The following is a 24,016-nucleotide window of genomic DNA, read 5'->3' as shown; positions in this document are numbered from 1 at the left end:
CCTCCACGCAGCGGAGCGGCAGGGAGTTAGGGAATGAGAAGGATAGGCCTCCTGGGTTGGGGGAGCTGTGAAGACACAGAGGTCTGAGGGCAGGCCGGAGAGGCTGGACTGGGCAAAGGGTCTGCTCAGTGGTCCAGGGGGCAGGGGCAAGTTGGAGAGAGAGACTCTGGGTGAAAGGCCGATAGCAGGACCCGGAAACCGGCCGTGGGGGCTCATGGAGGAGCCCTGAGGGGTGGACCCAGCAGTGGGGGCTGGTCGGCGTGCAGAGCCTGGTGTTGTGGAGAGGCCCGGGGCTCTGCCCATCACCAGACGGGTGACATCGCCTGCACCGTGGTGTGCAGTGCAGCGACACGTGGAGGGACAGGCCGGGAGAGACGCCACGTCAGGGCCAGGCAGTGCTTGGCTGCAGCATGATTCTCTGGGACCAAGGGCCTTCTCCGGTTCTCTGGGGCTTGCATCCCATCTGCCATGTGGAGCCTACAGGGACCTCGGGCCTGTCTGGAGGATCAAATGAGAGACTTCTTGGAGGTACTTGGGCATGGAAGGGGTGCCATGCTGGCCCCCGCCCCCAGCCCCGCGGTGCTGAGTGCACAGTGCAAGGGAAAAGGCTGCAGGGCTTCCTCCTGCCGTGTCCTCTCCCGTCTCTGCCTGGACCAGATGTCACTGCTCTCAGGTCCTGGGGTGGGTGTCCTCTCACCAGCAGCCTCTCATGTGCTCTAGACTCTGCCTGACACTCTTGTCCGCCCTCCATCCCGCAGCGTGACTTGATGGCTCATGACTGACAGGCCAGTGGGGCAGCCCACAGCCCTCAGCACGCTTCACCAGGCAGGGACCATTGTTTACAGTGGCCACCGCGGAAGGCCTCACGCTGGGGCCGAATCTGCTGAGTGGTAAGAAGATGCGGAAAGTAATGGTTTCCCCTTGCTAGTGCTTCCTGTGTTGGCAGTAGACTGAGGACTTTGCGCCGTGTGTTATTTAACCCTCAGAGGAGCTGAGGGAGACACTGAGGCAAGGGGGCTAGTGGTGCTCCCGAGTCCCACAGCCGGGGAGCGGTGGGTGGGGTTCAGTCCCAGATCTCTCAACTCCAGAGCCCGCCCTCAGGGTGTGCTGGTCCCCGGCACACTGCCACCTTCTGCCCCACCCGGCCGGTGTGAGCGGCAGGCCGGGAGCAGAGCCCCCAGGAACAGGAACCTGCATGTTGAGCCCTGCCCCCTCTGGCTCCTCAGATGGTGAGGCCAGGTTGCCGGACACTGGCACTGACCCGCACGGTCGGCTCTTGTCTGTTCGGGGTGGGGCGTGTGCAGGCGTCCAGGAGCAGCCTGCCCCACAGTGGCATGGGGCCCTCCCTCACCCTGAGCTCCTGTCTCCAGCCTTTGTTCTCCAGAAGCCTCTTCACTCGCTCCCAGTAGTTAGGACCTGGGGCCTTGTCATGAAAGGCCCAGTGACAATCGGGGGGACAGAGGTAGAGGGGTCAAACTGCACAACTGGTGTCTTAAAGACGTTGGGGTTTTCATTTTCTGTGATGGTGGATTAACGTACCTGAAGCCGACCTGCACAACAGGAACAAAATAGACAAAATCGCCCTGAAACCCTCGGAGATCTGCCGAGCAGCAAGGACTCGAGGGCCAAGGTCTGCCGATCAGCACAGCCCGGCCCGGCCCGGCCCGGCCACACTGCCTGCCCCTCAGGACAGTCCAGAGGCTGAGAACTGAGCAGCCCTGTGGCTGGTCCCACGGGGCTGGGAATCCACACAGAGCCTGGCAGCCCAGAGAAGAGCCCCAGTGGACACTCCACGTTTCGCCTTGGCACGAGGAGCACGGTGAGAGGAAGGGGACCAGCCCAACCCCCAGCCGGCTCGGCCCCAGATGGGGCCCGGGGATCTGCGCACACCCGGCTGCCTGGCAGAGGCAGAAGCAGAAGCAAACCGTGAGGTTCAGGTGGTCTCTGCAGCGTTTCATACGCAGTCACCAGAATTTCAGTCCAAAATTCACAGAACTGATTAAAAACCGAAACAGACCCAGAGGAATGTATATGTTGGAGTTATCAGACACTGACTTTAGTAAATATGGTTCATATATATAAGATATTAAATGGCAGTTTTAAAAACTCATGATTTTACCAAGATAGGGCACATTCTGAGCCATATAACAAATACTAACAAATTTAAAAGAACAGGTATCACACAATGTCTCCTCTCAGACCACAATGGAATTAAACTAGAATTCAGTAATAGAAAGAAAGATAACTGAAAAATTCCCAAATATTTGAAGATCAAACAACACACTTCTAAATAACTCATAGATTAAGAAGAAAACTCAAGAAATTTTTAAATATTTTGAAGTAAAAATGAAAACACAAGTTACCAAAATTCTGGGGATGCAGCAAAGTTAGTACTTAGAGGGAAATTTGTATCAGTGACAAGAAGGAAGATCTAAAGTCAATCATCTAAGCTTTCATTTTAGGAAACTGAGAGGATAGACAGTAAATCCAAAACAAAATAAATTTTTAAAAAGATTTTATTTATTTATTTTTAGAGAGGGAAGGGGGGGTCAATGTGCGGTTCCTGGGGGTCATGGCCTGCAACCCAGGCATGTACCCTGGCTGGGAACCGAACCTGTGACACTTTGGTTCGCAGCCCGTGCTCAATCCACTGAGCTATGCCAGCCAGGGCCAAAACAAAATAAAATTAATAATAAAATTAGAATAGAAATCAATAAAACTGAAAATGGGAAATCAGGTTGAAAACCAACAAAACAGAAAGCTGGTTTATTTGAAATAATTGATAAAAATCAGTAATCATTGGTAAAATCAATGAGCATCTAGTCAGGCTAAGAAAAAAGACACACGTTAGTAATACCAGAAACAAAAGATGAGACGTCACTACAGAGCCCATGGGCATTAAAAAGATAATGAAATAATTCTATGAACAAATCTGTGGACACAAATTTGAAAACCTAGGTGTAATGAACTAACTCCTTGAAAGACACAATCTGCCAAAACTCACACAAGAAGAAATAGATCATCTGAATAGGCCTATATGTGTTAAAGAAAGTGAATAAATAATTAATCTTCCAAAACAGCACCAAGTCCAGATAGGTTGGTTCACTGGCCAAACATTCGGTAGAGTTCAATACCAGACGTCTGTGCAAGAAATCGCACCAATTCTCTACGTCTCTTTCGGAAGATACAAGCAGTATCATGTTTCATTACCATAGATAAAAAATCTTCCACAAAACATCAGTAAATCAAATTCAGCAATATTTAAAAAGAATTATAAAGCACAACCAAGTGGGATTTATCCCAGCTATGCAAAAATTAATACAATCCATCATATCAAAAGTTCAGGAAAGAAAAACCCAGGATCATATCAGCAGATGCAGAAAAGTCACTTGACGAAATCCAACACTCATTCTTGATGGGGAGGCGTGAGCTCTCAATAAAGTAGGACTAGAGAAGAATTTCCTCAACTTGATAAAGAGTATCTACGTAAAACCTCCCTGGTTTGTGTGGCTCAGTGGATTCAGTGCCAGCCTGAGAACCAAAGGGTCACTGGTTCGATTCCCAGTCAGGGCATATGTTTGGGTTGCAGGCCAGGTCCCTGGTAGGGGTCACGTGAGAGGCAACCACACATTGATGTTACTCTCCCTCTCTTTCTCCCTTTCTTACCCTCTAAAAGTAAAAAAATAAAATATTTTTAATAAAAGAATATCTGCAAAAAACCTATAGCTAACATCATGCTTAATGGTGAGAATGACCATGCTTAATGGTCAGCTTTTCCATTAAGACCACGAGTGAGGCAAGGTTGTCCTCTCTCTCCTCTGCTTTTCAACACCATGTGGGAAGCCACAGCTAATGCAGTACAAGGAAAGGAAATAAAAGGTGTTCAGATTGCAAAGGAAAAAATAAAACTCTGTTCACAGATGACATGATCATCCATGTAGAAAATCCTAAACAATTGACAAAAAAACCTCTTAGAACTAGTGATTGTAGCAGGGTTGCAGGGTACCAGATAAATGTACAGAAGTCGATTGCTTTCCTGTATACTAGCAGTGAACAAGTAGAATTTGAAAGTAAAAACAATACCATTTACATTAGCACCCCCAAAATGAAATACTTAGGTATAAATCTAACAACATGTGCAAACTATATATGAGGAAAACTGCAAAATTCTAATGAAAGATGTTGAAGAAAAGCTAAATAAATGAAGAGGTGGCTCGTGTTCATGGATAGGCAAACTCACTGTTTTTAAGATGTCATTTCTTCCCAACTTGATCTACAGAGTCGATGTAATCTCCATTAAAATCCCAGCAAGGCCCTGGTTGGGTAGCTCAGTTGGTCAGAGTGTTGTCCTCACAGACCGAGGTTGTGGGTTTCATCCGCGATCCGATCAGAACACATACTAGAGTCAACCAGTGAATCCATAAATGAGTGGGACGGCAATCAGTGTTTCTTTCTCTCTCTCTCCCTCCCTCTCTCTCTCTAAAAGTGAATAAATTTTAAAAAATAGTCCCAGCAGGTTATTTTATGGATATCAACAAACTGATTCAAAAATTTATATGAAGAGACAAAAGACCCAGAATAGCCAACACAATATACAAGGAGAACGAAGTGGGAAGATCAGTACTTCCTGATTTCAAGGCTTACTGTAGAGCTTCCATAATGAAGACAATGTGTTACTGGAAAAAGAATAGACAGAAGGGTTAACAGAACAAGAGAGCTGAGACATTTGCCCTCATGAGTACAGTCAGCTGGTCTCTGAGAAGGGGCAAAGGCAGTGCAGTGGGGCAAAGACTGTCTTTTCAGCAGATAGTGCTGGGACAGTGGGACATCCACATGCAAGAAAAAGAAAAAAGGAAACGAGATGAGGACCTTATACTCTTCACAGAAATCAGTTCAAAATGGGTCACAGACCTAAAGGTAAAACACTAAACTTAACTCCTGGAGGACAACACAGGAGAAAACCTAGACGACCTTGGATGTGCTGGTGACTTTTTTAGATACAATACCAAAGGCACAACCTATGAAAGAAAAGAATTAATAACCTGGGCTTTGTTAAAATTTAACGCTTCTGCTCTCTGACCGACATTGTCTGAGAAGAGACTGAGAAGACAAGTCACAGACAGGAAATATTTGCGAAGGACTCATCTGATAAAGGGTTTGTCCAAGGGGCCTTAAAGCTCAACAGTAAGAAAAGAACCAGATTTAAAAATGGGCCAGACTTGGGCCCCAGAGGAGATGGAGAGACGGCAAACGAGCACATGAAGGATGCGTCCCATCGTCTGTCATCAGGGGAACGCAGCTTTCCTTGAGGCAGCCCAGAGTCGGTCGAGGGAGTGGCCAGAGGTGAGCCCTGCCATCTGCCCTGGGCTCCAGGTGCTGTCCCTGGAGCGCTGCCCTGCTGACCGTGGGCAGGCGGAGCGCAGTGTGGGCGTCCGGTCTGGGTCCTGCCCTCCACGTCCCAAGGGCACCGTCGCCTGTGTTGTTACCAAGCAAGGGAGGCCCCGAAGCCTAGTGTGGTCCCGGGGTTGCGGGTGCCCTTAGTCCGATCTGGATTTAGCAGGTGCCGGGGAGCAGCCTGTCATCTCCGTCCGGGTGCACAATGCCGACTGTGCAGGCAGTCACAGGGGGACGCAGCCTTCAGTAGCTCGTAGGAGCCTGTGTGGCTGAAAACAGGGCCCAAGATGCCCGCGCACAGGGTGGGGGACAGGCGTGCCGGTTTCCCTCGGGCAGGAGCATGGGCAGTGCTGAGTGAGGGCTGCAGAGAAATACGCATCAACTCCGCAGTCGGGGAGGCTGCCCCGCTCCCCGTTCTACGAGCAGTGCTGTGCATGGGGCTTGGCTGGGACCGAAGCAGGGAGCGCCACGTGGGGCAGCAGTCCAGTGAGGCGCCCGGGGGGGGGCTCCCTGGCAGGGAGCCCTCCTGGAAGGGACGGCTGCAGAGCTGCGTGAGGAGTTGTGTGCGGGGAGCTCCCAGGACGGGAGGGCAGCTCTGTGGGGCTCCAGCAACGAAGGGCGCACTGGCCATTTAGAGGGAGCCCTCCTGTATAGGGACCAGACTCCCAGCCCCCACTGAGGGGTGGCCAAGGGGGGGGGGTCAGAAATGACCACGCCTTCTGGGCCCTGACTCCAGACACGCATGAGGCCAGGGTGGGTGGGCCATGAGTCCAGCCTGGCAAGCAAGGCCAGACTGCCTCCACCAGGTAGCGTCTGACCCCCTGCAGGACCTCCCCAGGTAACCTGTGCCTGTCGCCTCCCCCAGGACCTCCTCCCTCCGGTGGAACTCAGGCACCAAGGAGCGCATGCTCATCAAAGTGGCTGACCGGGAGCCCAGCTTCTTCTCCCCTCAGGGCAATGGGTACCCCCTGGACAGCCAGCCAGGGGGCCGTTCCCGTAGACCCTCGGGTGGGCCGCACTCACCCAGCCTGCAGACATTCACCCCGGACGCAGACGGCTCGGTCTTCTTCCCCGAGCGGAGGCCGTCGCCCTTCTTGAAGAGGGCTGAGCTGGGCAGCTGCTCCCCAGTGCTGGCCCAGCCCCGCAAGCCTGCCTGTGACTCACAGCCCTCCTCCCCACGCTATGCCTATGAGCCCCCCCTCTATGAGGAGCCCCCCATCGAGTACCAGGCCCCCATCTACGACGAACCCCCCATGGACGTACAGTGTGAGGCTGGTGGGGCCTGCCAGGCCGGCTCACCCCAGCGGTCTCCAGGCCGAAAGCCGGTGCCCTTCCCACAGTCGCCCAAGCAGACCTCACCTTCCCCCTTCCAGCAGCTGGTGCTGACCCGGCAGAAGTGCCCCGAACGCTTCCTGAGCCTGGAGTACAGCCCCGCGGGCAAGGAGTACGTGCGGCAGCTCATCTATGTGGAGCAGGCCGGCTCCAGCCCCAGGCTGCGGGCAGGCCCACGGCACAAGTACACCCCCAACCCCGGAGGGGGCTCGCTCTCCCTGCAGCCCAGCCCCTGCCTGCTGCGGGACCAGCGCCTGGGCATCACGTCCGGGGACTACAGCAGCATGGAGGGGCCCGAGCCGCGGCATGCCCCCCCTCCCTCACCGCTCCCCCAGACCCAGGACGACGCCATGTCCTGGTCTAGCCAGCAGGACACCATGTCCTCGACAGGCTACTCCCCGGGCACACGCAAGAGGAAGAGCAGGAACCCCTCCCTGTGCCATGCCCCCAGCGCTTCGTCCACTGACGGCCCTGGAGACCGCGACCTGCTCCCGCAGTCCCTGGCTGAGGAGCGGCCCAGGTGTGGGCCCGGCGTGGCCCCAAAGCACGCAGACGCCAAGGCAGGCGAGGCGGACGGGGCTCGGGGTGGGGCCGAGCCCTTCCTGGCCCAGGCCAGGCTGGCCTGGGAGGCGCAGCAGGCCCACTTCCACATGAAGCAGCGGGGCAGCTGGGACTCCCAGCAGGACGGCTCGGGCTACGAGAGCGACGGGGCCGTGCCGCTGCCCATGCCTGGGCCCGTGGTGCGCGCCTTCAGCGAGGACGAGGCCCTGGCCCAGCAGGAGAGCAGCAAGCACTGGCAGAGGGGCGCCTTGGAGAGGCTCGCCTTCCCCCAGATCCTGCTCGAGAAAAGTGTCTCCGTGCAGACCAACCTGGCCTCACCTGAGCCCTACCTCCACCCCTCACAGGTAGGGACAAGCAGCTGGTGCCAGGGCCCCAGGCAGGGGTGGCGCAGGCGGTAGCCCCAAGATGGTGCTGGTGGCCACGTAGACAGGCAGCGAATACCCACAGGGACGTCCCCAAGGCAGGGCCACCTTGGCCAGGATCTGGCAAGTCACCTGGGGACCAGAGGCCATTCCCTGATTCCAGACCATGGAGGCAGGGGAGACGGGTGAGCATGCCCAGCCCCTGAGCCTGAGCCTTCTCCCACCTGTGAACGAACAGGCTCTCAGGTGAGGAGTGGTGCAGGAAGGGCATTAGGTGCTCTTCAGGTTGCTCAGAGCCCTTCTTGAACAAGGCTCCTGCACCAGGGAGCCCAGCACTGGCTCTGGGGCCAGATGTCCTCAGCAGGCCTCCAGTGGCTGCAGGACCTGGGGCGGAAGCGGATGCCTGGCCAGATGTGTCCGCCCAAGGTAGCGCCAGGCATGGACCCCGGTCAGGCCCTCGGGGCCTGCGTGCACCTGTCCAGTTCGTATGCTGGGAACTCGGTGCCTAGAACTGGACACGGGCCGGTGTTCTGATTCTCCCTTCCTGACCCACTTCATGAAACCACTGTGCAAGGGTACACACTGGCATCTGCGCAAGCTGGTGACAGACAGAATGCCTCGCGGTGTTAGGCTCCTCGTGCCCACACCCAGCCCTGCCAGGGAGAATGTGCCCGATGGCCCAGGGACCTTGGGTGGTCAGTGTGCCCGGCGACAAGGCTGCCTCAGTGGCCCTGTAGCCTGGAGAGCTCAGTTTCTGTCCATGGCTTGTGACACAGGGGGCTTCCTCTTGCCCCCCATCCCTTGGTCTCTGGAACTGGGAGGGGGCCTCTCTGGATCCCTGCACAGCCTTGCATGGGGAGGATGCTCGTGCATCTTTGTGCGGCTGGCAGAACGCAGAGAGGCGCGGAGCTGGAGGTGCAGGCGTGGCCTCACCCCAGGGACACCCGGCGAGTGTTCCCGCTCCGCCTCCCCCGCCAGCAGGTTATCCGACAGCCCTGCCTAGCACCTTGGGGCCTGGAAGGGGGGCCATGCCTCTCCCCTGGCTTGGTCGGGCAGGGCCCCCACCCCCTCACGGCCCGTCTGTCCTCCCCAGTCCGAGGACCTCGGCACCTGTGCCCAGTTTGAGAGCAGTCGGCAGACCCGCAGCGTGATGCCCAGCGCCAGCTGCGTGTTCCCCACGTTCACTCTGCGCAAGCCGTCCTCGGAGACCGACATCGAGAACTGGGCCTCCAAGCACTTCAACAAGCACACGCAGGGCCTCTTCCGGCGGAAGGTGTCCATCGCCAACATGCTGGCCTGGAGCAGCGAGTCCATCAAGAAGCCCATGATCGTGACCAGTGACCGCCACGTGAAGAAGGAGGCATGCGAGATCTTCAAGCTGATCCAGATGTACATGGGCGACCGGCGCGCCAAGGCAGACCCGCTGCACGTGGCCCTGGAGATTGCGACCAAGGGCTGGAGCATGCAGGGTCTGCGGGACGAGCTGTACATCCAGCTGTGCCGGCAGACCACCGAGAACTTCCGCCTGGAGAGCCTAGCGCGCGGCTGGGAGCTCATGGCCATCTGCCTGGCCTTCTTCCCACCCACACCCAAGTTCCATTCCTACCTGGAGGGCTACATCTACCGGCACATGGACCCCGTCAACGACACCAAAGGTAAGGCCCAGCATCCGGGCCCCTGGCCCCCCGGGCTGTGCCACCGGCCAGGTAAGGGAGAAACTGAGAGCTTCCTGGCCTGTGCCGGGCAGCTTCTCAAAGGCAGCAGATGTGTGAGGGCGGGCGCAGTACCTCCAAGCAAACACACGTGTCCCCCAAAGGCCACATCCTGGGTTTCCACTAGGACGCGGGGTCCTCAGGGAGCCTGTCCCCGGCACTGAGGCCCTGAGAAGAGCTGCATGGTCCGTGGCCGCAGGCCAAGAGGCCGGGGGCCAGGACGAGGATGCACAGCCTTTGTGTCTGAGCCAGCTGGTGTCACTGTGGACAGTTGCCCTGCCCTGCCTGTGGCCCGTGTGCTCTTACTGTATTCATTTTCAGCTCTCCTTCGGCCTGGGGTGTGACCACCCTGGCCTGGCTCAGGCGGTCTGTTCTGGGGAGAAGACGGGGGTCCTGGAGGAGGGCTCCTGAAAGCAGGGAGGAGCGTGGCGGCCATAGCGTGAATTGGCCTGTCACCAGCAGGATGTGAAGGTGCTGTCGGCTGAGGTGGTTCTAAGCTGCCCAAGGTGGTCAGAGCTTGGGACCAGCCCAGGTAGCCACCTGCTGACAGCTGCCTGGGGCCAAGTGCAGGGCCAGCCTCCACCCCAGGCTCCCAAAGGCCGCGCACTGAGTCCTTCTGGACGTAGATGTGGCCCGGACTCGGGGCCGTGGTGCTGCCAGCCAGGTGGCTGAGCCACGTCCGGGGCCAGGCAGAGGGAGCGCGGGGACAGGGCCATCAGCAGTGGATGCACGCGTGCGCACACACGCACACTCTCACACGTGCCCTGTAAGTCAGACACACATACATAGCCTGCTCTGCAGGAGTAACCGTGTACCCAGTCCAGGTGTGGGGGGGGGCGCAAGCATGTGTGTGTGCACAGTGATGGGGTCTCAGGGCAGGACAGTGCTGGGTCCTGGGGGAGGGGAGGGAGCACAGGCATCATCCAGCATGTCAGTTGTTTAGAAGCAGATCATGGGAACCATGAGGTTTTCACCCAGGTGTGCAGGTTTTGAAGCCAAATCCTGAACACAGCAGACAGGTCTCCCCGGGAAGCTCCCTGCACATGCAGCCATGCTGGTTGGTGGGCAGCCTGGCTCTGTGTAGGGCTTCTTGGGCTTTTCCAGGAGCAAGTGGGCCCTTGTGGGCTCCTGGTCCGGCTCACCCTCTCCCAGAGGCTTTACAATGTCACTACTTTGAGCTGAAACCTTAGAGGAATATGTCCTCTGCTCAGCACGCAGCCCTGGGGCCAGGGAGGGCCCGCCATGGTAAAGGTGTGAGTGAGCAGTACACAGACAGGTCAGAGGCCTCCAGGGCCGTTCCTGCCTGCCAGGGATTCCTCTGGGAGCTTGGCCTCCTGGCCCCAGTTGGGGTCCAGCAGGACCTTCTTTTGACACAGAGGTTTGTGTGCCTTTGTCCTAGTGTCTGTGCTCTGGCAGCCTGGCTGGCCCGTAAGAGGGAGTCAGATTGGCCTGGGCAGCCCTGGCCGAGTGAGGCCCAGGTGGTCTCGGAGCACCGTGGGCCCCGGGGCCCACAAAGGGAGACGGGGCCTGTGTGGTCACGCTGATAGACATCTGCATCTGGGCTGTGGGGTCTGGTCTCACTTCCATGGCACGGGGCCCTCCCCAGCCCCGAGACCCACTCCCGGCGGGTGTCTGCCACAGGCCCCGCTGAGCGGTGAGCCCAGAGCTCGTGTCAAGACCATGGGTGTTGGCTGATGGGTAAGGTGGGCCCCATCGGCCCAGGAGAATGCAGCCTCTGCTCAGAAAAAGGGAACTGCCCCCCATGTCGGGAGTGCCAGCAAGGACAGAGCTGAGCCTGTCTGCTCCCACGTGGGGCATCTCACCCTGGACCGTGCTGCTGGCTGTGGCCTCAGAAGCCTTTGATTCACCTGCCAGCGTGTGCGTGGTATCTACTGTGTGGTCGCCACCGTCAGGAACCAAGGCACCACACAGTGAACCCTGGTTCACGTGTTCCCCCACCCCCAGCTTAGCTTCGTCTCATACATGGTCACGCCTGCATGCCATTCACTAGCAGGGTGACTTCACAGCTTGTCTCCCGGGGACTGCCCTCAGCAGGTGCTCACCCAGACACTGCAGGGCGCTTGGTGGCAGGCACACCCACTGCAGCCCTGCCATCTCCTCTGCAGAGCAGCACATTGCAGATCTGCAGACCCTGGGGTTTCACTTACTGCTCACCCATTCCTGCCTCCCCAGCACTTAGAGGCTTCCAGGGAAAGACAGATTGGACACCTGCATTTACTTGTATTCCATTTCGAGCTCCTGGTAAAAAAGAACAGTGAAGAAATTTTTAAAAGGGAAAATAACCTCACAAGGAAATATAACTTGGTGCAGCCACTGTGGAAAACAGAGTTGCAATTCATCAAAAAAATTAAATGTAGAATTTCCGTAAGATCCAGCGATTCTGGGTACAGACACAAAAGAATTGAAAGCAGAGACATGAAGGACATTTGCACACCCACGTTCATAGCAGCGTATTCACAATACCAAGAGGTGGAAGCAGCCCGAGTGCCCATGGACACAGTGGAACATTGTTCAAGCTCAAAAAGGAAGGGATTCTGACACATGTTATAGCATGGATGAATTATACTAATGCCATATGGATGAAGTGAATGAAGCCAGTCACAGGAGACCAAGTCCTGTATTACTGCACTCCTCCGAGGCCCCCAGAGCAGTAAAACTCATAGAGACAGAAATCAGAAGGGTGGTTACCGTGGGCTGGGGGAGGGAGAAACCGAGAGTTGTTTAATGCACACAGAGTTTCCCCTTGGGATGATGAGAAAGTTCTGAGACAGATGTGGTAATAGTTACACAACAAATAAATGTAGTTAATGCCATTGAACTGCACAATTAAAAATGGTTAATTATATGTTATGTATATTTAGCACAATAAAAAAAATAAAACTTACAAGGACAAAGAGAATGGAAAAGGAAGAACTGTGTTTTGGAAGCTGAGAATCAGAGTGCGTGGACCCATCACAGGAAACTGACTTGGCAGGCCAAGAGCAGGGGGCCTCGGGCAGGCCCAGGCCAGAGGAGGAAGGCTCAGAAGCCAAGGCCGGAGAAATCCCCTGAAGGTTCAGTAGCGGGTAGAGCCATTTTCCTCTAACAATGGTTTGGAAAGGGTGTGACCTCGAAGCTGAAAACAAAAGAACTAGTTGAAAGTCTGTTTGAGGGAAAAAAGCAGCTACAGTAGAGTCGGTAAGAGCAGGGATTCTGGACCCAGAGCATCTGCACTCAAACCCCAGCCACATTTTCAAAGCAGAACATACTCTGAGCAGTAAAATAAGCATCAGTAAATGTTAAGGAACGCAAACCACAGGAAGTGTGCGCTCTGAGCGCGACAGAACTAAAGTGGTGACCAGTGATGCAAAGATGTCTGGAAAATCCCCAAGTATTTGGGAACTAAAGTGTGTACTACTGACTAACCCATGGGCCAAATAAAAATCAAAAAGTAAATCAGAAAGTATTTTGAACTGAAAGAACGTGAAAGCAAAACATTCTGAATATATAGGATGCAGCCAAAGCAGTTTTTAGAGGGAAATTTATAGCCTATTTTAGAAAATAAGATCTGAAGTCAGTGACCTCAGCTTCTACTTTAAGGAACATTTTTTAAAAAGAGTACATTATCTTGAAAATAAGCAGAAGAAAGGAAATAATGAAGATCAGAGTAGAAGGAAAAAAATGCAGAAAATCAGTGAAACAAAATACTGATTCTTGAGAAAATCAGTAAAATTGATGAGCCACCCACCAGACTGATCAGAACAAAAATAGAGAAGACACAAATTACCAGTATCAAGAACGGGAAATGATATCACTACAGAGTCAATAGATGTTCATATTAAGGAAATGTTATAAATAACTTAAATTTCTTGGATGTAATAAACTCAGTCCTCTCAATAAGAAATAGATAACCAAACTGCAACTACATGCAGGAAGGAAAACGGGGAAAAAGAATAGATGACCAGAAAAGTCATATATCTAAAGACATTTGTTTAAGGTTTTTATGGTTTTTAATATTCTAGTATATTAAAGAAATTTAATCAGTGCTTAAAAAGTCTTCCCACAAAAAAAATTCCAGGCCCAAATGGCTTCACTGGTAAATTCTACCAAACATTTTATTGTTTGTACAGCAGTTCTTTCTAAACTCATCTATAAAATTAAAGTGGAGGGAATATTTCCCAATTCATTCTACACCAAAATTACAAAAGAGAAAAGTGCATATTGTTAGCATGAACCTAGAGCAAAAATTCTTTTTTTTTTTTTAAAGATGTTATTATTTACTTTTAGACAGAGGAGAAGGGAAGAAGAAAGAGGGAGAGAAACATCAATGTGTGGTTGCCTCTCACACGCCCCCTACTGGGGACCTGGACCGCAACCCAGGCCTGTGCCCTGACTGGGAATCAAACCAGCGACCCTTTGGCTCACAGGTCAGCATTCAGTCCACTGAACCATACTAGCCAGGGCCACTGTGGATGTTCTTAATTCCACTGAATTGCACACTTAAAAAGTGTCAGGAAAATATCCTCTAGCCAGCATTCTGTGGAAGGTAAAAGGCTGGCTGCTTTCTCTTTAAGATCAGGACCAAAGCTGAGACCTCCCTTCCCCACTTCTGTGCCCCCTGATGCTGGAGGGTCTGGCCAGGGCAGAGTCACGAGAAAGACACAAAAGGCATCCAAATGGGAAAGCAAGTATGCAGTTGTCTTTACTTGTAGACAACACAGTCTCTATGTACAAAATTCTGCCCTGGCTGGTTTGGCTCAGTGGATTGAGCACCAGCCTGTGAACCGAAAGGTCACAAGTTCAATTCCCAGTCAGGGCACATGCCTGTGGGTTGTAGTCCAGGTCCCCTGTGTGGGGTACATGAGAAGCAACCACACATTGATGTTTCCCTCCCCCCCTTTCCCCTCTCTCTAAAAATAAATAAATAAAATTTATTTTTTTTAAATCCTATGAGATCTATAAAAATACTACTGGGACTAACAAGTGAATTCAGCAAGGTTGCACGATATAAAAAATCATGTTTCTATGTATTAGCAACAAACCATTGGAAATAGATGTTTTAAAATATCATTTGCAATAGATTTAAAATTGATAAATGGGTAAATCCAACAAAAGATGTATCACACTTTCAGGCTGAAATCACAAAACATTGCTGAAAGTCAAGAAGACCTAAATTAATGAAGAGATATACCATGTTTATGAATCAGAAGACTGACTTACTGTTAAGATGTTACTTCTACCCAGATTGTTCTGTAGATTCAATGCTAATCTAAATTTTAATTTTTTTTTAATTTACAAATTAACAGGCTGTTTCTAAAATTCATAGAAAATGCAAAGAACCTAGAATAGGCAGAATACTTTTGAAAAAAAAGAATGAAATTGGAGGACTGACTTTACCTGACTGCAGGACTGATTTAAAGATGCAACAATGCAGAGAATGTGGTGCTGGCTAAAGGCAGAGAGAGGGCCAGCAGGGCACAGGGGCATGCAGAGGTGGACCCAGACGCACAGTAAAGCGGGGAGTGTTTTCCTCAAGTGGTGCTGGGGCAGTTGGATACCCAAGTGCATAAAAGGTGAGCTTCAACCCATACTTTGTACTATATGCAAAAATTAACTCAAAATGGATCATAAACCAAAATACAAAACTATAAAACTTCTAGAACAGAACACAGAGGAAGATCTTTGTTTTCTTCAGTTAAGCAGAGGTTTTGATATGTGACATCTAAAACACTGTAAGGAAAAAACATGGATGAATTGGACTTCACCATAATTAACTCTGCTCTTCAAAAGACACTATTAAGAGAATGAAAAGATAAACGAAGTTGCAGACAAGCAAGGACAAGGAGGCGGGCGGGATCCGTGTGGCGATGAGTCAGAGTGGGAGGCTCGGGATGGGGATACTGGGAGACGCATATACACAGGGACGTAACACGTCTTTTCTGGAGTGTCAGCCAAGAGCACCCAGAAGCGGCGGCACCCCAAGAGCACCCAGAAGCAGCGGCACCCCAAGAGCACCCAGAAGCAGTGGCACCCCAAGAGCAGTGAGCACACCTGACACACAGATCTTGGTTTCTAATACCATTTTGTATCAAAAGGAACCAGAGCTCCCTGGAGCAACTGCTGGCTCCAGGGCTGGTGCAGGGAACGTACACGGTGCCAAAGCAAGGACGTGCTGGAGGGTGAGGGTGACACTGGGTGTATCGCAGGACACAGGAGCCACTAAAAGAGCTCCCAGTGCCCAGAGCTGGAGCATTTTAGCAACAAAATAAAGTTGTGTCAGATTATAACCTGAAATGTTAACTATCTGTATTTCCATTCTGATACAAAAAATGACTAGATAGCTGTCTCCCATGCAGGAGGTGGGTGGCCCACTGTCAGTGAGTGGAGTGTAACTCTGACCTTCAGAGTGGCCTCTGCTGAGACTTCCTTCTAGGTATCGCGTATGGACAGGGAGCAAAGGGTCCACTTCAACTGCAGGTATTTTTGGGCGGGGGGGGGGGGGCGAGGGTGGCATGTCCAGAGCCGCTCAGGAGCAGGCCTAGAGTATAGCCACTTAAGGGGTGCACCCCTGCCTTCCTGTGCTGGCGGGTCCTGAGCTGACTGTGCTCCCTTCCCACACCTGCTCAGAGGGCCTCTGGCACCTCCCCAGCCCCACGGCCCGGCTTGAACACACCACCTCATGTCTGTATGAGCACATGCCCTGTCCCCAGAGTGTGAGCAGGAAACAGTCACTGAATAGGATGTTCGCCCACATCAGCACTCTTGGGCTGGGGTCCCACAGTCCCCAGCTGGGCACTGGCTGGTGGCCCCACCTTCCCGAAGGAATGGGATAGGGGTGCAGCCCTTTGGCAGCCGACCAGGCGGAGCCTCAGCAGGCCCAGGGGCCTCCTCTAGCCCCACGGGGACCGCGTGGGCACTCGCTCCAGCCTTGTGTTCATGGTCCTCACAGCTCTGTTTGCTCCCCAGTGACACAGCACATGAAGGAACTCCTGGAAAGGAACACTAAGAAGAAGTCCAAGTTGAGAAAGAAACCCAAGCCCTATGTTGAGGAGCCGGATGGTAGGGCCTCTCTCTGCAGCCCATGCGCTGCGTCTGCACAGCTCTGCTCTCCGGCCTCGGCCATCTGACCTCCTCTCTCTAACCGCTTCTGGGCTGAGGGCGGGGCACTAACCTTCAGGCCTGTGGCCTCGTCCTGAGCAGGCTGGGGGCCCTGTCCCTGACGGGCTCCTGGGAGAGGCCACACCAGCCCTGTGCTTTTCTCCGTGGTGCTCGGTAGTTTTCAGCTTGCATGCTGGGTTCTCAGTGGGGAGGGCTTGTGAGGACTAGGTGGCTAGGGCCTGCAAGAGGCACCCCAGGTAGGTGTTTGGTGAGGGAGTACCTTACGGGTGAGCACCTTCCAGCCCTGCCTCAGGAGCCCCATCCTGTGCCAGTTCTAGGGAAGCCCTATCTACCCGGGGCTGTGCCCCCCCGCTGCAGGGGGCGCTATGAGTCCTATTGCTGTCAGGTCAACGCCCCCCACCTCCCCTCTTCCCCATCCTGGGTGCACTTCTGCCTAACCTGCTGCTCTTCTCCTGAGGCCACTCCACCCTCAGGAGGAGGGGCAGCTGAGACCCAGGATTTCTGGCTGCCCTTGGTCCATTCTTGTCTGGGACAGGCGGGGAAGGAGCCCTGAGCTCCGGCCTGAGCCCATTTCTCGAGAGTCAAGTAGCCGCCGCCAGGTGGAGCTAGGGGTGCAGCCATTGGTCCCCTGTGGGCCTGGAGCTGCCAAGCAGGACCCTGCAGCATGAGATGGTGCTGGGTGGGGGGAGGGTCTAGACCTTGGCACAACAGCACGGACTCTGGGAGAGCTGCTTTTGTTGCTCCTCTGCAGCCTGTCTCCCTGCCTGTAAAACAGGATGGGCGTGCCCTGGCAAGGCCAGACGGGGCAGTGGGCTTGGACCAGAGAACAGCCCTTGGCGGCGCGTAGGAAACAAGCATTCCTGCCCCTGCCCCTGCCCCTGCCCCGCAGAGGAGGAAGCTCGGGCCCAGGCGGCTGCACCTGGCAGCAGTCACCAGCTGAGAGGGGGCAGCCGCAGGGTCTTCAGACCCCAGTCTGTCGGAGAAGCCAGGTTGGGACCCAGGAGGCCCTGGGACAGAGGTCAGGGCGTGTCTCCCCCAGTCCCCGAGACTAGGGCAGGTGTCACTCGCCTGAGGGAGAGGTCGGCCTGCTGTCCCCCCGGGTGAGGGACAGCGAGTCCCTGCTGCGAAGGGCTCTGAGTGCTCGGAGCTCAGCCCAGGCCTCATTGTGGAAGCACCGTCCGTTCTCCCAAAGCAAGAGCTCACCCACGAGGGCCGCACCAGCCTGTGGCGGGGGGTCCAGGGGCTGCGTCCGCCTGGTCAGAGGCTGCAGGCAGCCTCCTCTGCCAGGGGTCCAGGTCCCTGGGGACCTGAAATGGGTTCTCCAGGGTCTAAACATCTAAGGGAAATGTTTATTTATTTTTTAATTAACATTTGTTTTATTTTAATCATGGCTCAAGTACAGTTTCCTCCCTTTTACTTCCAATCCAGCCCACCCACCCAGCCCTCCCCAGGAAATGTTTACTTTTATTTTGATGATTCTAAAAAAGAGTCCCCTTACCAGTTATAACAACAGAACTTTGGTGAAAGTTAGAAATGAACAGATTTTCATGACTGAAACATGTTTGTGTTTTTCATACTGGGGTCCCAGGATCCCTATGCCCACAAAAAACTGCTTCCTTTAGAAGACTCAGACCTGTAGGTTGGAGAATTGGGTCTAGGAGACTCCCCTGGGCAAGCAGACGGGCCCCCTGGGCTTGGCCTCACTGTGTGTGCTCTGTCTCGCTGCTGCCTCCCCTTCGCTTCCCTTTCCTGGGCCAGGAAAGATGCGTCATATGTTCGAGACCCTCCTGAGTAGGGTCTCCTCCCCTCTCCCTCTTCCCTCTGTATCTGCAGAGCCCACAGCCAAGGTCCCTGAGGTCCTTGCCCTCAGGATGCCGACCCAGCCCCCCAGCCCCTGACGACCCCCAGGGACAAGCTGTGCTGCCAGGGTGGAGTTGCAGGGAGCCCAGAGTCTGCCCTCCCCACAACACCCGGGCTCAAGACACAGGCCACCCTCCACACTCATCCCGTTTGCACCATGGACCAGACCTGGGTGTCCCTCTCCTGAACCCCACCCAGGCAACCCTAGACCCAGCAGGCAGGGGGTCCTAGTGGCTGAGGCCTTCACCCAGGGTCTCTGATGGGGGCCAGGGTTGCAGGAGAGCTGGGCCTGCTGTCCAGCCAGCCCCAACCCTCCCTCAGTGCTGGCCCAAGGCAGCGGCTTCTGAGTACCTCCATGCTTGCTGCACATCGAAACGGCCAGCTGGGGAAGGGAGCTGGAAGTTTGGAGGTCCTGGGACCCAGGCCCTGCCCCGTCCTGTCTGACTCATCCAGGAGAGTAGGTCTCATACCCAGACTGTTCTTCCTGGACCATGGGGAGGGGGCGTTGGGGGCTGGCAGAGGGATGCCTGCTCCAGCCTAGCTCTTCTGGAGGTGAGAGAAGTGCCCCTTGCTTCTCCATGTGGATGTTTGCTCCAGAGGACAGCCCTGGAGAATGAGGACCCACTGCCCTGGGCGAGGGGTAGGCAGGGGTAGGCCAGCCAGGATGCCCAGGGCTCAGGTAGGGCTGCCTCTTCTCACCCTCTTTGCTGCTTCCTCTCTTAGTTGCTGGCTGGCCAGCAGCCCCTGCGCCCCATACATCCACGCCAAGCCGACCAGCATCCGTTCTTTTCCAGGGGTGGCGATAAGCACATACGCCAAGTACTGTTACCACAAGCTGCAGAAGGCAGCCCTGACTGGGGCCAAGAAGGTATCAGCATCCCCCAGGACAGCCGGGCAGGGGCGGGCGGGCTCTGCCAGAGACTCCCGGAGAGGGTACCAAGGGAGGCGGGGACCCCTGGGCAGCCTGCACTCAGGGAGGGGCGGTAGCAGCCCACAGTGTAAAGAGTGCCACAGGGAGCCCCCTGGGCTGGCAGTCAGGGAAGGCCTCGGGCAAGAACGCACCCCCAGCTCAGGAACTACTGCAGACAAAGGGGAGTGTAGCTGGGCCAGGGCGTCAGGCGGTCAGCCTAGTGAGGGTGGTAGCAGCACCAGCTGCCCTGAGCCTGCCACCATTTGGCTGATGTGATTAGGTGCAGAGGGCAGGCCCTGGGACCACCCTTCCCAGAGAGGACCCTCACCCTTGGCAGGTGGGCTCAGAAGACCGCCACATGCTCCTTTGCTCACACCGGGCCACCTACCAGCCATGGAGGTCTGAGAGCCCAGATCCATCACAGGGTTCCTGCCAAGGAAGCCTCCCACCCCCACAGAGGGGTGAGCCCCTCCCATGTGGGCAGATGGGCAGGTGGTCCCAGCAGTGCCTTCCACTACTGATTCCCTGACATTGGCCATCATGGGGACCACCTGCCACCTGGAGGACTTTGGCAGCCACACCTCTTCCCACAACCCATCCTGTCCTCTGTGGCTCCTAGCAGGTAGGAGGCCTTAGTCACACTACGCAGCTGGGCCTCATCCCCTGGACTGTTGGGACCTTCAGCCATTCTCCCCTCCCGTCCACCCTCCTGGGTGCAGTGTCTGCAGCCATCCCCATCCTCCCTTTCAACCCACTGCCCACCCAGGAAGCCCGGGGCTCTCCTGCGCCTGACCCACTCCCACCTCTGTTGAGGGCACAGCTGCCTCCCACTGTCCCAGAGCCTGGTCTCCCCACTTCCTCTCTCTGCTGAATGCGTTGCTCCAGCCCTGACACAGACTTCGGAAGCCACTGCCTGCACCCACTCAGGCTTCTCTGCACCACCACCACCCCAGGGTGACCGCATGTGGCCTAGACCTGTCAGCCTGGTCCCTCTCACTCCAGGCAGCTCCTGGACTGCCCTGCCCAGGAGTCACTCTCGTCCTCCTCCCATGCTCCCGGGTGCTGTAGGCAGTGCAGCAGGAGTGCCCCTGGTGACTCTGGCCAGGGGTTTGGGGTGGCCCCAGCTCTGGGTGGGCAAAAACCTGGAATTTCAGGGGGATGAGAGGACAAAGGAGGGGGCAGCCAAAGCTAGGGGCAGTCTGGGGAACTGGGCCAGGCAGGACAGAGTGGGGCTGTCTTTGCAGGGGCTGAAGAAGCCCAATGTGGAGGAGATCCGGCACGCCAAGAACGCCGTGTTCAGCCCGTCCATGTTTGGCAGTGCGCTGCAGGAGGTCATGAGCATGCAGAAGGAGCGCTACCCTGAGCGACAGCTGCCCTGGGTACAGACACGGCTGTCTGAGGAGGTCCTGGCGCTCAACGGTGACCAGACGGAAGGCATCTTCAGGTGCCGGAAACCTGGGCCCGGGGTGTGAGGGCCTCAGTGGCTCCACCACACGTCTCGGCAGACGGGCCATGGGGCACCGGGCCTCTGAGCAGGCAGAGGCACTAGCATAAGGGTGGGGAGCGGCACACTGGAGCAAGCGGGAGGCCCAGGCCACTGTGGCCAGGAGAGGCAGGGTGGGAGCCTTCCTTAAGAGGCAGGTCCGCTGCACGGCAGCACTCCCAGGCCCAGGCAGGAGAGTTGCTGGCAAGGCAGGGCCCCTGCAGACGTAGCCGCCTGGGGCCCAGGGGGTGCTCCAACTCCACCCGCGGGCAGAGCCTGAGGTAGGAAGGTGGAGAGGTGCAGCAAGCCCAGCGGTCGGTCCTCACCTGTGATTGGGGGTGACACCCTGTCCCATCCTGCTGTCGTGACTCACCCAGGTCCCCAGAAAGACATTTGGGGAAACTGAGGCTTGTGGGTTTGGGCCTCAGTGGTCCTGCACAGGAATGGGTCTGCAGGGCGTGGGAAGGAGGCCAGTCATACGGACAGGGGCTGAGCGGCCCTGACTGAGGAAGCCGGGTTCTTGCTCCCTGACACCCTCACTTTGCTCCGTAGAGTCCCTGGGGACATCGATGAAGTGAATGCCCTGAAGCTACAGGTGGACCAGTGGAAGGTGCCTACAGGCCTGGAGGACCCCCACGTCCCTGGTGAGTCCCCAGCCCCTGTGGTAGCAGGAGCAGGCCCAATGCATGCAGTTCAGATGGTCCTGCTCTGCCGGTGATGCGGCAGCAACCCTGTCCACCCGAGGCCGCCCCGGTCGTCTCTCCAGCCTGGCCCGCTCACAGCAGCTGTACAGCACCCCTCGGAGACGTCCGGGTTTGCAGGGCAATCCTGGCATAATCCTCCAGGCCTCTGGGATCAGTCCAGCTCCTCAGGTTCCTGACCTCACTAGGATCTGGGCCACCACAGCCTTGGCCGGGCGGACCTTTGCCAGTCTGATCCACCCTCCAGCCCCTGGAGTGGCCTGCTGCCCCGCCCCCACACAGCCCCTTTCATGCCCCAGTTGCGGGGTCAGGAGGGCGCTCCTCCACACTGCGCTCTGCCCAGGGCTGAGCCCGCGCTGTGTCCGCAGCATCGCTGCTGAAGCTGTGGTACCGAGAGCTGGAGGAGCCCCTGATCCCGCACGAGTTCTACGAACAGTGCATCGCGCACTATGAAAACCCCGAGGCAGCCGTGGCCGTGGTGCATGCACTGCCGCGCATCAACCGCCTGGTGCTGTGCTACCTCATCCGCTTCCTCCAGGTGCGTGGCTGGCCCCTCCTCGGACACGTCCCACCCGCATCCCTGACCTTGCACCTGCCATACCCCTACACTCCAGGCAGGCTCCGCCCCCACCATCATACTGCCCGCATGCCCGACCCCCAGGCACGTCCCACTTCCTGCCCCAGCCCACCAGCCGCTGCCCCGTACAGGTGTTCGTGCAGCCCGCCAACGTGGCCATCACCAAGATGGACGTCAGCAATCTGGCTATGGTGATGGCGCCCAACTGCCTTCGCTGCCGATCAGATGACCCGCGTGTCATCTTCGAGAACACTCGCAAGGAGATGTCTTTCTTACGAGTGCTCATCCAGCACCTGGACACCAGCTTCATGGAGGGCGTGCTATAGCACGTGGGCTAAGGGACTGAGGGTGGGGACAGAGCCAGGCTCGGGGGCACCCGGGCCAGCGAGCACGCGGGGAGGGGGGAGGGAATGCCCCAGCTGCGGAGGTAGCATGCCAGGCTCCGCCCATGCCCGCCCCAGCCCTGGAAATCTGCCCCCCATCTCCCTTTTCCAGGCCTGAGGGCTCAGCCAGGGCAGAGGGACTGCCAGAAGGGTGCCTCTGGCCCCACCCATCTCGTGGCCAGTTCCTGGGCTTGGCCCCCAATACCCCACCCCCCAAAGCCAGCCACCGGTCAGCCCTGAGAAAGTGCCTTCTGTTTCCTGGAGCCAAGTGACACTGCCCCACCCTGGCGAGCCGTAGGGCACAGAGCTGCCTCCCCAGGGATTCTGCTCAGCCTGGTCCTGGCCAGAGCCCTGCCAGGTTGCCCCACCCTCCCTCAGTCTCCTGGTCTGCAGCTTTCTCCCTCCCAAACCCCTGCCACCCATTCCCCCTGCCACTTGTGGCCTCCACCGTAGTGACTGCACAGGAATTTGGGGGCTCCAGGGCACTGGGCTGTCCACCATCAGAGCCAGGCCCAGCTGGCCCAGGGCCTGGCAGAGTATTTCTGGGGTGGGGAGGGGCCCCCAAACCAAAGTCCTCTTGGGGGGGCTGGCTTGGGCAGGCATTCTTGGGGCAGGGTGGGGGAGGGACGAGAGTATTTTTTCTTGGTGTAACTACAATTTAGAATCTATCCTGCAGCCCAACCCGCCTGTGTATAGAGATATAAATAGAGGGAAAGATATAAGAACTAAATTTGCTAATGACATAGTTTTAACCCAAATGCTATTTATCTCCAAGCCTTCCTAGCCCACCCTCTGTGCAGAGCAAGTTGTCATTCCTTTCTTTTTTTATCCACTTCTTGGCTTCTGACCAAAAAACAGACCCTGCCCCATCCCCAAGGGGACCTGCATCGGAGGAGAGGGGAGGAGCTGATGTGGGGGAACAGGGGGGCCCAGGACTGCCCTTCCTGGGGGCTCGAGCTGGGGAGAGGGGACACCTAAACTTTCAGTTTGTACATTTTCCATTTTGGAATTTTCAGTTCCAATTATAAAACTTAATTTCTCCCTACTTTTTATATATATATATATTTTTAGAGTTGAGTTTTTATTTATTAAAAAAGCCCAGCCCTGCAGAGGCCCCGGTGACCCTGGGGCGGGGGGGGGGGTGGTCCTCAGTCGGATGGTCTTGGGGCCTGGGCAGTGGCGACTAGGGCCACAGACTCTTGCTCTGACGCATGGACTCGAGAGGTGACAACTCTGTGTGAATAAAGTACATATGGAAACTTGTGAGCCATGGTCGCTGCCTGTCGCCTTCCGTTCCTTCCGGTAGTTGTGGGGGTTTGGGCAGTCCGTCCCCAGCCGGTTGCTGATACGGGCCTCTGGAGGGACGCTAAGGGAGAATGGGGGAGGCGGCAAATAGGGGGCGGGTTGGGAAAGAGCAGGCTGCTTTCCGGGGTCGGGGCGAGGTGACGAGCCAGGAAGGAGGCTCCGACCTGGGGCCGGCCTCGGCCACCTGGGATACCTGACTTGACCCCAAATGCCCAGCAGGACAGCCCGGGCGTGCGCTTTTTGTGGCCCCTCCTCCCCCAACCTGGCATAGGCTTCTAGACAGTTGATTCACCACCTCTTTATTCAGCACCTAATCG

The 24,016-nt window shown here is 55.9% G+C and overlaps 1 protein-coding gene across 2 annotated transcripts in view; it reads left to right on the top strand.

Moving 5' to 3' along the window:
- ARHGAP39 (Rho GTPase activating protein 39) overlaps positions 1-23,660 on the top strand; it is a 56,178-nt gene extending 32,518 nt beyond the window's left edge. Inside the window, exons 5-12 of one of the 2 annotated variants that reach the window (XM_045860819.1) lie at positions 6,260-7,631; positions 8,743-9,304; positions 16,328-16,420; positions 19,135-19,208; positions 20,495-20,694; positions 21,286-21,377; positions 21,803-21,972; positions 22,143-23,660. In XM_045860819.1, the coding sequence (XP_045716775.1) occupies positions 6,260-7,631; positions 8,743-9,304; positions 16,328-16,420; positions 19,135-19,208; positions 20,495-20,694; positions 21,286-21,377; positions 21,803-21,972; positions 22,143-22,337 (2,758 nt within the window). In that variant the 3' untranslated portion in view covers positions 22,338-23,660. The remainder of the gene's footprint in view (positions 1-6,259; positions 7,632-8,742; positions 9,305-16,327; positions 16,421-19,134; positions 19,209-20,494; positions 20,695-21,285; positions 21,378-21,802; positions 21,973-22,142) is intronic. The other variant, XM_045860820.1, reaches the window with a different exon arrangement.
- The last annotated feature ends 356 nt before the right edge of the window (positions 23,661-24,016 follow it).

This window comes from Phyllostomus hastatus, unplaced genomic scaffold, assembly GCF_019186645.2.
Source record: "Phyllostomus hastatus isolate PE091 unplaced genomic scaffold, TTU_PhHast_1.1 phas_scaffold_21, whole genome shotgun sequence".
NCBI classification, from domain to species: domain Eukaryota; kingdom Metazoa; phylum Chordata; class Mammalia; order Chiroptera; family Phyllostomidae; genus Phyllostomus; species Phyllostomus hastatus.
This window is presented reverse-complemented; position numbering and strand designations above follow the sequence as displayed.